General features: G+C 37.5%; 1 protein-coding gene across 1 annotated transcript in view; it reads right to left on the bottom strand.

Annotated features, from left to right (window-relative positions):
* Positions 1-2,908: 2,908 nt before the first annotated feature.
* Positions 2,909-13,717, bottom strand: part of LOC126248121 (cyclin-T) — a 137,067-nt gene continuing 126,258 nt past the window's right edge. The window contains exon 10 of the mRNA XM_049948805.1: positions 2,909-3,267. Coding sequence (XP_049804762.1) covers positions 3,193-3,267 — 75 coding nt within the window. The 3' untranslated portion in view covers positions 2,909-3,192. The remainder of the gene's footprint in view (positions 3,268-13,717) is intronic.

Below are 13,717 nucleotides of genomic sequence, written 5' to 3'. Positions count from 1 at the left end.
GAGAGTCTCCTTAATCTTTCTTTGCTCTCAAAAATGTTCTTTCCTTTCTCTCACTTCCTATAAAGCCACACAATTGGAGCTTACTCTTCTTGGCATTTTGGGGCACAATCTTCTGTATCTTTTAACAACCAATTTTCATTGCCATGTAATATATACTGGGTATTGTGGGTGCTGATAACCTCAGCAATGAGTGCCCCTAAGCTCCAAACACACACCAGGTAGTGTGTTACCTCAAAGAAAATCGTGTTATCTTCCTTTACTTAATATCTGGATGATGTGACCTAAAGCTATACATATTGATTTATTTAATAAAAAGTGAACATTTATAGCTACTTTTATGTACTTGACTTATTGTGATGTGTGATGAAAGGGAACATTTCATTTCACTGATATCTTCTGCCGTTTTCATATGCACTAATTCATTAATTTAGAAAGACTTCATGTATCACTAGCAAGGAACAAAGTGTAATGTTCAAACTGGCAGAGCCTGAGGTGGCTGGAATATGTGTAATGGGAGTGGTCAACATGAAATAAGTGTAGGAAATGAGCAAATACATTGTACAAAATATTTTCACTTGTCATTCAAATGCAGTGATTCTAACTGAATGAAATATAGTATGTTTCTTGGCTGATTTCCAGATAAAACAGATGCATAATCAAAAGTCATTTCTCATGCAGCAGCTGCTAGATTATGCTGTAGGTTTGTCATTTTTAACAACTCTCTTCGGAGCATTTACACCAATAGTGGAATTTTTTACTCACACAGACTCTGTTGTTAATGAAATTTGACAAAACCTGAAACAAACTCATTGAAGCAATTTTCTAATATACAATGTCACACTTTTACTGTCACAACAAATCTTTGAACTGAAATGAAACCTGACAAATTGGGCAGGTAAGAGCATGTGGAAATGAAACAGATACTTCATTCACACTCATTTCCTCACACTTCTCTTTCATATGTCATGGGGTACATAACAGCACTAGACAATATTGCCGCCTAAACAAATTCCACCTCTATACAATCCCCCACCCCCTCCTCCTCCTGCTGCTGCTGCTGCTGCTGCTACCGGTCTGTGTGTGTGTGTGTGGGGGGGGGGGGGGGGGGAGGGAGGGAGGCAGGCAGGGGGCCTTTTCTCAGCGATTTGATCATGTGAGTCACAAAGAATATCGGAAACATTGGAAATGATAATCAAGAAAGTGTTCCTTAGAGTGACAGAAGACTACAAGGGTGCTCATTACAGCACAAAAGTATGTACAAGAGGAATTCTGCAAAGCATTGCAACTATTTGTTCATCCAAGTACTGCCATATCTGTGCTACTCTCCCGTAAAGCACAAAATTCCCTGAATATTACAGTCATTGCTCTTAAGATATTGATGCAATTATTGGTATACATGCATAGTATGTAACAAAACTTGAAAACAGAGTGGTATGAGTGGGAATAAATGCTGCGCTGAGTTAATGGTTTTGGGCAGAGGCTAGTTCAATTTAAAAACATTCAACCCTTAACATTCTTACTTTTTGTTAAATCTTTGTAGGTCCTCTTGATCATGCCCAATAATGTATACAAGATCTACCCAACAACAAATGGTTAATCACATACAGAATGTACATTGTAGAAAAGCAGGAGAGCCCATGAAATAAACATAATAATAATAATAATAATAATAATAATAATAATAATAATAATAATAATACATATAACACCCACAGAACACTACCAATTGAAATAGACACCAAAATTAAGGAGAACAAAAAGTTACAGTGTACATGAAAGTTCATTGACATTAGCACGATACATCACAGTTCTATCACACAGTAATATACCATGTAACACTGAAAAACTAACATTGTCAATCTCGAACGACTAAGTATTTAGTATATCAATATTATGGGCACCAGGTTGAAATCTTTAAATTAACACAGATCAAAACATTGCAGTTCGTAATTTTATCTTATGAGATGAATAAATTCTTTATCTTGGAGGTGGTAGTGAGCTGATGACTAAGTTAATTTTAAAAATTAAAAGCAACAGCAACAACAAAAACAACAACAACAACAACAAAATAATGCTACAGCAGGCACTGACTATACTCAGATACAAAAATGCAACATAGCATAGCAACAAAATAAATTATCTGAATGAAAATATTATTATAAGCCTTAACTTACAGTATTCTACTGCTGTTTTCATGTGACAGAAACTCTAACTATAGCCTAATAGCAGGTAATTCCTCCATATTATCATTTGTGTGATATTTGTTACAACATATATACAGCTGCAAACAGTACAGATTTTCACTTGGATATGTCGTAAAAAGGAAGTCACCTATGCGAAGTAACAGATAATTACAGTGTGTGTCAAATAACTGCATGGCAATGTAACACTGTAGTGTCACATGATCACTGTGGCTTTTTAATAGTAAATTCCTCATACAATCTGCTCAAAAAGTTGTTACCCGGTAACAAAAATCAGAAAGGAAGAGAAGTATTTTATATAAATCATGAGGAGCAATAAAATACAAAACAGAAAAACTACACACATCTCTCTCCCTCCCCCCCCTCTCTCTCTCTCTCTCTCTCTCTCTCTCACACACACACACACACACCCACACACACACACTAGCACAAATAATTCAGCTTAACCAATGAGCAGGGTTATCACACCAAATTTAATTTGGCATACTCCATCATCTAAAAGTTGCATCTTAATAGCCATTTTGTTGTCAATAAAAAGGCATTTAAAACAATCTTTCTAATAATATGAAGGCAAAAGACTTTGGAGCAAATAAATAAATAATGTGTACAATTTCGATATCAATTATCTTAAAAACACGAAGACAATCTGTACATTCCATTTTGTATGAACATGCATGGTCTATGAATATGCATGTCTTATGAATTACTTTGTATTTGAGGGTAAAATACAGCATATAAAGATGAATTGATTGGAATAAAAGCTGATAGCACTATTAAATTAAGACAGATACAAGCAATGAAGAAGTTCCCTGATACCTCTTTCAATCATATTTTAAAATACACAATTCAAAGTCACTCTTGTTCAATAAAGATACAAAAATAAAAACAAGGAAAGAAATCAAACACTTTTGGTGATCTATCTGTTTATTCAACAGCTAGCTAAATTCAATATAAGAAATTCTAAGAATTTGTTTTTGAAAGCACAACTGCATTATTGCTCTTCATCAACTGATGCATTTTCTCCTTTCGCGTGCATCACACTGGTGCTCACAGGCTTTGGCATCACCTGAAACCATCGAAACACAGATGTCACATTCAACCATGTACAAATATGATAAATAAATAATCTGAATACATTACACATTACAGATGAATACTGAAGGGAGTGAGGTACTATATTGTCATGTAATTTCAAAGTTCTGAACGTAAATTACAGTATAAAAGCATATAAATCCTTTAAGCTCTTCTAAATTTTCTAAAGTCTTCCCCCTATACAGGCAGTATGTATTTAGCTGAAATTCTATTTCTGATTATAATGCACATGTGTTTGTAGGAATGTCCAGAACTTCTCAGCCTGATCACTCGGTCCTCCAAGTTCCAGTGTTGCTACACAATAGAGTGGACTACAATATGAGAAGCAGCTTAATCTTTGAATACTGAGGTGAATACTGAATGCTGGGCCCCATATAAAATTCTCAACAAAACAAGGTCAAAACTGCCTAAAATTCTGAATTCCTGAAGAAAGGTACATAGTGATGCTTCTAAACACACAGTACCTGAATAACAGGCAACATGTTTTACGGGGAACTACTAAGTGCAATAATGGTCACAGTGGACACCTGTCCACAGAAATTGTGGAAAGTAGTATTGAGTAGGACATACTTTGCAACTGATGAGTGACTATTGCTTTCTCAGAAACAGCAATTCTGCAGCAGGCTGCATGATTTTGCCGATAAAGAAGTGATTGTGATTGAAGCTACAGAAAGTCAAGCAAATGCAACAGCAAGTATTTTTTTCAAGGCATATATTCATTAATGTCACATTACAAACGTTTTACGATAAAAAAGGCTGAACTGAAAAATATTACATGATGCAATGAAAGTAATGACTGAAAGAACAAGCACAACTAATGTTAAAATGACTAGTTTAAATGAGTAACAATTACAATAGCTACCTGACAGACTAAACATGTCTACTTGTATACAGGACAAATTATGCAAGTTTGAAAAGTAAAAGAGAGGTACTGGCAGAGTTGAAACTCTGCAGGTAGGTCATGAGCCATGCCCGAACAGCTCAGTTGGTAGAAGCACTGGCCCACAAAAAACCAATGTTCTTGGTTCAGGACACACAGTTTTAATCTGTTAGGGGACATTCCAAACACAGTGCACACACTGTCACAGACTAAGTTTCATTCTGGAACTGTTTTAATACGTTATGCAAGCCTTTTCTCTCATACCTCAATCCTGCACAGTGGGTGAAAAGCTGCAGACACACTAAATATTTACTTTAGCTTCTGGAGGGTTCAGTTCACGTGATGTGTGCCGGTAAAGTGAATGTAACATAAGGATGCATGCCGTGGGCAACTGCATGTCAATTAACCACAATGGAGGTTATGTTAGGTTAGGTTAGGTTCCGTTATGTTATGTTAGGTTCGCAATAACAGCACCTTCATCACTGTAGTTGCATACTCAGTTTTAAACCACAAAATTTTGTCTCAATTTTAAAACTGGCGTAAGAAACTTCCATTTGAGTATAAAACTGTCACATCTAAATATTCATAACCTTCAGAATGCATTACATTTTTACATCATAATAATACTCGTATTTGCCCACTCATGATTAACCACATGTGCATGCACTGTGTGTGTGTGTTGGGGGGGGGGGGGGGGGGGGGGGGGGGGGGTCGCGTGCCCACACTTTTCCAGCACCTGAAGTATCAGATTGTGTTAATTTTTTCTGCAACACATTTTGTAATGCCACAAAATATTGTATGTTATTTTCTTGTCTAGAATAAAAAATAGTGCAATCCTAAAGGTAACCAATAATTTCAATTTTTATTAGTTACATGTACATTTCACATACATTTTTACTAGTTACATGTACAAAACAAACCCAGAATTTTCCTCCAGGGTGATTTGTATTTCAACAAGTGAACATTATAAATGAAAAAGGAAAGAAAAAAAAAAAACAGATAGCTGGTTTTATTCTGTACATTGATGCAGTAAATGAACAGCTAATTAAGTATATACTTCGGATGTACAAAATGAAAAAACAAAAGCTAGTTTCCAAAAGCTCATCAGTGCTCAAGTCACTATAGATGAAGCTCTAACTCAGTTGGGATCAGGACGTGGCCATAAGCCCGCTTACAGAATCATTTCATCATTTACTTGAAGTGAGTATAAACAAACACAAAAAACTTAAATAACTGTGGCCAAGTAGATATTTGAATCCAGTTCTTCCCAAATATGAGTCCTCTGCCTTTTGCACCATACCTCCTCACTAACTAACGTTTTATTACCATCCTCTGGCAGTTTTCTCACAATAAACATACTTAGCAACAAATTAGAAAAAACTTCTTTCCTGGTCATTTTTCAAAACAGCCCACTTGATATTTTTCTCCATAGTGATCCTGGGCATTCTGTGTAATATTATGGGTCCGACCAAAGATTCTTTTCTTGTCTATACAGGGCATGGAAAAAGTAATTGTCATTTTAACAGGGATCAACCACTCAAGTGATACAATCTTAGGAGAGATCTCAATGGTAACTTAAGCACTGCTATCTCCTGTTAAGGCGCTGCAACTTGTCTGGCAAACACCATAGTTTAAATTCTAAAACTTCTTTCCCAAATCTCACCTATGTCATATAGAATCTGAAAATGGCCAATGTATGGCTGTACCTGTTATGATCTCTCTCCCCCCCCCCCCCCTCCCCTCCACCCTCATGATACTGTCTACAATAAAGAGAAGTGCATATCCAGCTTTCATTAGCCTGTAAACTCCAAATTTCACTGTAATAGTTAGTTCTATTACAGTGAACTACCTACCCTATCCAAATCAAATTTGTTATTAAGAAAACCACACTTTCTCCAATACAATACACCACATGATTCAAAATCGTACTTTTATCATATCATAGCTTTTGATGTTGACAATATCTTGTGAAACAGTGCTGTAATTTTTCAGTAATTTTCACAAGCAGCCCTGTACTATGCCTTTACCTTCACAAAAAACATACCTATATGTAAACAGTTTTTGTAGTTATTGTGTCAAAATTTCTGAAGAGAAAGTTACCACAGCATGGTGTAATGCACTGGCTATTCCACAGGACTTGTTTGTCAAACAAACCCCGATTTTATCTTTCTGTAATTTCTTCAAGCAAATCCCTGGGTAAAGTTATCAACAAATTCCAAGCTAATTTCTTTCCATTATCTTGTTAAACTGAACTAAAATTTAGCAGAAGGTATATCATAATAGTTACTTTTCAAGCTATGCATTTTCATTTTCATAGACCTCTGAAATGTGCTATGGTTACAAGTAAACAGTGACTGGTAACAATAAACTTGTTTCATTCAATAAAAAACATTTTTAAATCATCATTTGCAAAACTTACATACAAAACAGTATTCTGAAAATGCCTTGAAACATGGATGGAGTAAGAAGCACTACGCCTATGAAACCCACCACAGTTACTGCTTCCACTGGTAAAGGTACCATACAAAATGACTGACTATATGGGCAATTTAAGTGGAAAAGAGACTAGGGAGAAGAATACTTAGTATAATAGAATACTTAATATAATAGTTATAAATAAAAATACATTTTAAAGTAGTGACTTCATAAAGCAATACTGTACTCCCCCTTCAAATTAGTATCTATCAAAATTATTCAGGTAGCAATATGATATAAGACACTGGTTTTGTTTTGATGATGTGTGGTGTTATGTCCAGCTTTTGTCATTCTGACCCACATTTTTCTAAAAATTCTACGGGAAAAAGGCATGATTGTTTCTTTATACCAAAGCTACTACTAATAACTTTGTCCATATCTGGTCCAACTAGTTTATGCCTCAAATTATAATGACCTAAATGGCAATAATTGCAATCATTTTTTTAAAAAATTAAAGCAGATAAGACTTTCCAGTCAGTAGCCAGGGAGCAACTTTTTACAGCTATTGGGTCTTGTTCTGGTTTTCCTCATGTAGAACACGGTTGATATAAATTCTTATTTTCTTCGGCCAATTAATTACATCTCTTTTACAGTATTCATCATCCTGTGTGGAAACTACAAAAATCTATACAAAGTTAGATCACATGAGCATCAGACTATTCTCCATTCAGGAACATTTGATACAGCCAACCATGGAGCCAGGTGCTACATAATGATAATGAAACCTTCATATTAACAGGCATTTCTGTTGTAGATTCTCACACAGCCTTTTTTTAATGTAAATGTAAAAAATGTTTGTCTAATTTTTGTTCTAAATGAACATTTAAGAGTATGAGGTGCAGTAATTCAATCCTTTTTTAACATCTGCTCCAAAACAATAACAGGATGTACTCCAAAACAGACAACAGGATGTGTTGTGTTACACTGAAATTTCCAATTGTTTTGTTTCTCCACTATGGCAGTGCAGCCACAAACATTGTAATATGATGATCACCCAAGTTTCTTACACAATGCAAATAACAGTATTTCTGCGGCCCCCTCCCCTTATTTACACAAAAAAGAATGGCTCAAATTTTGCAATTATTCCCTTATTCCTGTATCTTTTTTCTTTTTTTCCAGATTTGCGGTACTAACACAAATTTACTGTATCAGAAACTTGATCATTGGTCTTTTGACTACTCAAAAGTTCAAAGAAAATTTTGTCTTGTTTTTTCTGATACTGGTTACTAAGAAATGGTCTTGTCTTGGCAAGAATCCAAAAGATGGTGTTATTTGTAATTGCTCTCTCTCTCTCTCTCTCTCTCTCTCTCTCTCTCACTCACACACACACACACACACACACACACACACACACACACACACACACTTTCTTTTATTGTTCATGGAGTATAACTAGGTAGTATTTCAGAAACTGTTGACTAAAACAGATAGGTTTTTGTTGGCTGTTGGTTACAATTACATAAAACTTAACTACACACTTGGGTAACTAGATTCATAATCATGCAAATGTGAGAGGAAAAAGATTGTTACTCATATAATCTGAATTATGTATACACTGATGAACCAAACCATTAATGTGTGTTGGTCTACCTTCGGAAGACAATACAGCAGCAATACTGCATGACAAGGAGTCAACTAGTGTTTGATCAGTTTCTGGGGGTCAACTAGTGTTTGATCAGTTTCTGGGGGTATGTAGCTGTAAATGTCTACATACAGGGCATGCAATTCTTGTAAATTACATGTTGCTAGTTTGTGGGTGCAGACAGCATCCCAGATGTGTTCCATCTGGTTCACATCAGGTGAATTTGTTGAACAATACATCAACATGAGTTCAATATTATGTTTCTTAAACCCTTGTGGCACGATTCTTGTCCTGTGAAACAGATAATTATCTTGCTGGAAGACGCCTCTGCCTGTGGGACATCATCATGCACAACGCACATAGTCCACAATAACATTAACACAGGCCACAGCTGTCACAGTGCCTTTTATTACTACCATACTTCCCACAGAAGCCTATTGGAAGTATATATATATAAAGGTAGCAGGGTGTTCATGCTACCAACAAAATTAATTCAACTAGTTGGAAGTAAATATATTTCATTGTGTACAATTAGATCATGTCTGTCAACTACAACAAGTAACAAAGTAGGAAAATAAACTTTAATATTAAACATTATTCAGATTTGTACCACACTTCTAACACCTTTTGACCAATATTTGGTCTATATCCTAAATTCTATCTTCATTAGCAATTTCTCTATCTGCTTTATCATAACACACAATTAGGTATGGCTCTCCCACAATTCTTGATCATATTCTAAATTCGAATACAATAAATTTCCTTGAAAGAAAAAGTCTCCTATCTACAAATCAACACAGATTTACATATCATTGCTCATGCGTAACTCAGCTTGTCTTTTTCTTGCACAGTATCCTGTGAACCATGGATGATGGACGTCAGACAGATTCCATACTCCTAGATTTTTGGAAAATCTTTGGTAGTGGCACACAAAGATCCATGCACATAAAATAGATTCTCAGATATGTGTGTGACTCAAAGAAAGAAAGGAAAGAAAGAAGACTGGTATTTAACATCCTTTCAACATAGAGGCCATTAGAGATGGGGCACAAATACAGAATTTTTTAAGGATGGAGAGGAAACTGGTCATGTCCTTTCAAAGCAGTCATTCTGGCATTTTCTTGGAGCAGTTTAGGGAAATCATGGAAAACCAAAATCTGGATGGATAGATGCAGATTTTAACTACTGTCCTCCCAAATGCAAGCCCAGTGTGCTAACCACTGTGCAACCTCACTCCGTAAGACTTTTTAAGTAACAGAACCCAGTATACTGTCCTAGATGGAAAGTTTTCATCAGCGACAATGGTTTTGTCAGGTGTGCCCCAGAGAAATTTGATAGGACTGCTCTTGTTCTCAACATATATAAATGATCAGATGAACAGAGTGAACAACAATCTGCGACTGTCTGCTGAAGATGCTGTAGTGTATAAGAAAGTGTTGTCTGTGAGTGGCTGTAGTAGAATACAGGATGACTTGTACAGAAGTTCTATTTAGTATGATTAGTGGTAGTTCCCTTTAACTGTGAAAAAGTAAGATAATGGGGGTAGGAAACAAAATGATGTGATGTTTGATTACAGTATTGGTGGGGTGTGCTCGACAGTCATATCAATTAAATATCTAAGCATGACACTGCAAAGTGACATGAAATGGAATGAGCAAGTAGGGGTGGTTGTAATGAAAGGAAAATGTCAACTTCAGTTTACAAGAAGAATTCACATAAAGTATAGCTCATCTACAAAGGAGACTGCGTACAGAACACTTGTGTGACCCATTCTTGCATCCTGCTAGAGTGTTGGGTATCCCCACCTGCTTGGATTAAAGGAAGACATCAAAGCAATCCAGAGGTGCACTGCTACATTTGTTACTGGTAGATCTAATCAACATGCAATTATTACAGAAATGATCCATGAAATTGAATGACAATCCCTGGAGGGAAGAAGACACTCTTTTTACTAAATACTAGTATTTGCAACAGACTGCAGAACCACCTTACTGCTAACAATATACATCTTGCACAAGGATCTCAAAAACAAGATAAAAGAAATTGTGACTCATATGTAAACATATATGCTGTTGGTTTTCCCTTGATCCATTTGCGAGTGGAACAGGAAACAGAATGACATAGTGGTACAAGGTACTTTACAGCATTCACCGTGTGGTGTATTCCGAAGTATGTACATATGCAAAATTGTTGAGGCTTTTGCGTATTTCCTCTGGCACCGACATATAAGCTGGCAAAACACTTGGCCTCTCTGCTCCAACCACACGTGGGGAAGACCGACACATACATTAAGGACTCAGGACATTTCATTGAGAAGCTGAAGAAACTGAAACTTGCACCAAACGACATCCTGGTCAGCTTTGATGTTGTTTCGTTATTTACGAAAGTGCCACTCAGTGACGCTCTGGAGCACATCGGTTCCATTTTCCCGCTAGACATCAGAAAGCTCTTCCATGCATGTCTCACCACGAGCTATTTCACGTGGAATGGCGACTTCTACGAACAGCTGGAAGGCGTCACCATGGGTAGTCCTCTCAGTCCAGTGGTGGCCAACTTCTTCATGGAACAATTCGAAGCACAGGCACTGGACTCGGCGACTTGCAAACCTAAGGTGTGGTACAGGTACGTCGATGATACTTTCGTGGTGTGGAGCCATGGTGAAGAACAGCTCGGTGACTTCCTAAGACACTTGAACAGCCTCCATGCCAACATAACATTTACCATGGAAGTAGAAAAGGACAAGAAACTGCCATTTCTAGATGTGCTGGTCACAAGGGACGGCGAAAACCTGGGACACAGCGTGTATCGAAAACCGACTCACACGGACCGATACCTGCACAAACTGTCAAACCACCACCCGAGCCAGAAAAGGGGCATGATTAGTACGCTCGTAACGAGAGCAGGACGAATATGTGAGCCGCAACACCTCAAACGAGAAATGCAACACCTGGAAACAGTCCTGAGGAGCAATGGGTACTCCACAAATTATATTAGAAGTGTAACTGAGCCAAACACTCGGCGAAGTAAGGAACCAGAAAAAGAAATGTCGGGTACGGCCTTTCTGCCATACATTCCCAGAGTGACGGACAGAATCGGCCGTATATTGCGCAAACATGGCGTAAAGACGATCTTCAAACCGACAAGGAAGATCAAAGAGTGTCTTAGATCGGCGAAGGAGAAAAGAGACCCACTTGCAATGTCGGGAATATACCGCATACCATGCACATGCGGAAAAGTTTATGTCGGGATGACTGGACGATCCATTAACACCAGGATCAAGGAGCATAAGCGACATTGCAGGTTGGGGCAGGTGGAGAAATCGGCCGTGGCAGAACACGCACTGAATGAGACCGACCACGTAATAAAATTCGCCGACACGGAAGTTCTGGCTGTAGAGAACCACTATCACACGCGCTTGTTCAGAGAAGCTGTAGAAATACAAAAACACGCGAACAGCTTGAACAAGAAAGAGGAAAGCCTTAAGGTCAACGGATCCTGGCTTCCCGTACTGCAGCGAACGACCGTCGCAGGTAGCAAGAGGAGAACCGCACCGGAAATGACCGCGGAGAAGCCCTCGGACGTTGGCGCGCCAGGTACATATAGTCTGCGCCCGCGAGCTCGGCTCCAGTTCACCACCGGCAATGGAGGGTGAAGCTTTGACAATGCCAGCCACTAGTGCTGGCAAAACGTCAGAAAAATCATTAGATGAACGTCGGCCGAAGAACCTGAGACAGAAGCCAATAGGCAGTTTGTTATGTACATATGTGTAGAGACATCTTTCCATGAAGACAAAGGCTCTTCTACTGGATTCATTATTTAAATTCAACTTTGTTCAAAACTTGCAGCTTTTGTTTGCATAACTGCACTATCAGCTTATAAATAATTTAGACCTAATTTGCAAGTACATTTTGTATGGTTTACAAACACAATTGTATTCTACAATCACAAGTGATTGTTTATTATGTAGTATCTTCATAATGATATAATCCCATAAATGTACCCAATTTTCGCACTGTCATTTGTTGAAATGACAGCACTGCTGTCATTACTTAGACACTGTCTCTAAATTGGGACATCATACCAAGGATCAACACAATCAGTTTAATGAAAGAGAAACCATCTATCTAAAGCAGTAGGTCGAATACAGGATACATGCAGGATTGAAGAGTATTCAGGACAAGAATGGAAATACCTATGAAAGATATTCTTCCACAAATATCACACAACACTGCTGAACGATGAGCAAACCCACCAACAAGCAACAATACCTCAAATTCACAATTGTCATCCATTTAATACTTCACATAAGTAAACTCTTTTCCCTACAGTTTCAGTTTGGGCAGTTATGGACACTGCATATGTTGCAGCAAGCAGATCTTATCAATATGTGCTGTTAGTCTTCTCCTCGACATTTACTCTGATAGGAAGTACCTTGCTCAGTCAGATACCTAAATACTTCAACTACAATTTTTACAATTTAAACTACCTTTCATCAACACACTTCCTGAGACACAGAACCCTGTAAACATTAGAACAGAGTCTTTCCCATACACCCACCAACAATGATCCTGTGAAACACACTACTTACAACACATACAGAATAAGCTGAGAAAACAGCCATTGTACCAGTAACTGCACCGTTTGATTAATGGTAACTACTCTCAATCATTAATTTTGTTTCCTTGTAGAACTTTTCTATTACCAAACCAAAAACCTGCTCAATATATCTGCGACTTTGATTCATTTTGCAACAACTCATGGTCACGCAATTTTGCACAGAAAAATAAATAAAATAAAATTTGATCTATCGCCTTAAAATATACCAAATATTTCCAACAGGCTTTTTTTGGTTAAGATGCTATTCTGGTAACAGATAGAACATTTTTTTGGAATTATAAACAGAAAAGAAAATGCAACTCTCAGTTTAATACTGATGAATACAATTTACTTATATTTAAAATGCAGGCCAACTAATAAAATATTTTATCTGGAACACACTGCTGTAGATTTAAAATGCACAATTAAAACATGAGAGCAATGGCCTATTATCTACTGTACACAACGGAAGCACCTTTTCACCTTTGAAATAAAATGGAGCAGTTACGAAAACAGTTTTTACTTTTTAACCTGTCAGAACTAGCTCCCAGGTTCCCTTCTACAAGAGATACTAAGAAGAAAGCCTCAAAAATTATTTACCTGTGTTGAGACAAATAATCGAAACTTATTAGTTACCAATAAGATGGAAATCAGGGGTGAGGAATATAAGAGAAAAACCAAGCTAAATAAATTTACAGAGAGTTATCACAAATGATAAAACAAAAAAAATTACAAAGGTGAAAAGTGTATGGAGGGAGGGGAGAGAGAGGGAGGGAGGGAGGGAGGGAGGGAGGGAGGGAGGGAGGGAGGGAGGGAGGGGAGGGAGGGGGGGAGGGAGGGAGGGAGGGAGGGAGAGGGAGAGAGAGAGAGAGAGAGAGAGAGAGAGGTGTG

Source organism: Schistocerca nitens, chromosome 3 (assembly GCF_023898315.1).
Source record: "Schistocerca nitens isolate TAMUIC-IGC-003100 chromosome 3, iqSchNite1.1, whole genome shotgun sequence".
Classification (NCBI taxonomy): Eukaryota; Metazoa; Arthropoda; class Insecta; order Orthoptera; family Acrididae; genus Schistocerca; species Schistocerca nitens.
This window is presented reverse-complemented; position numbering and strand designations above follow the sequence as displayed.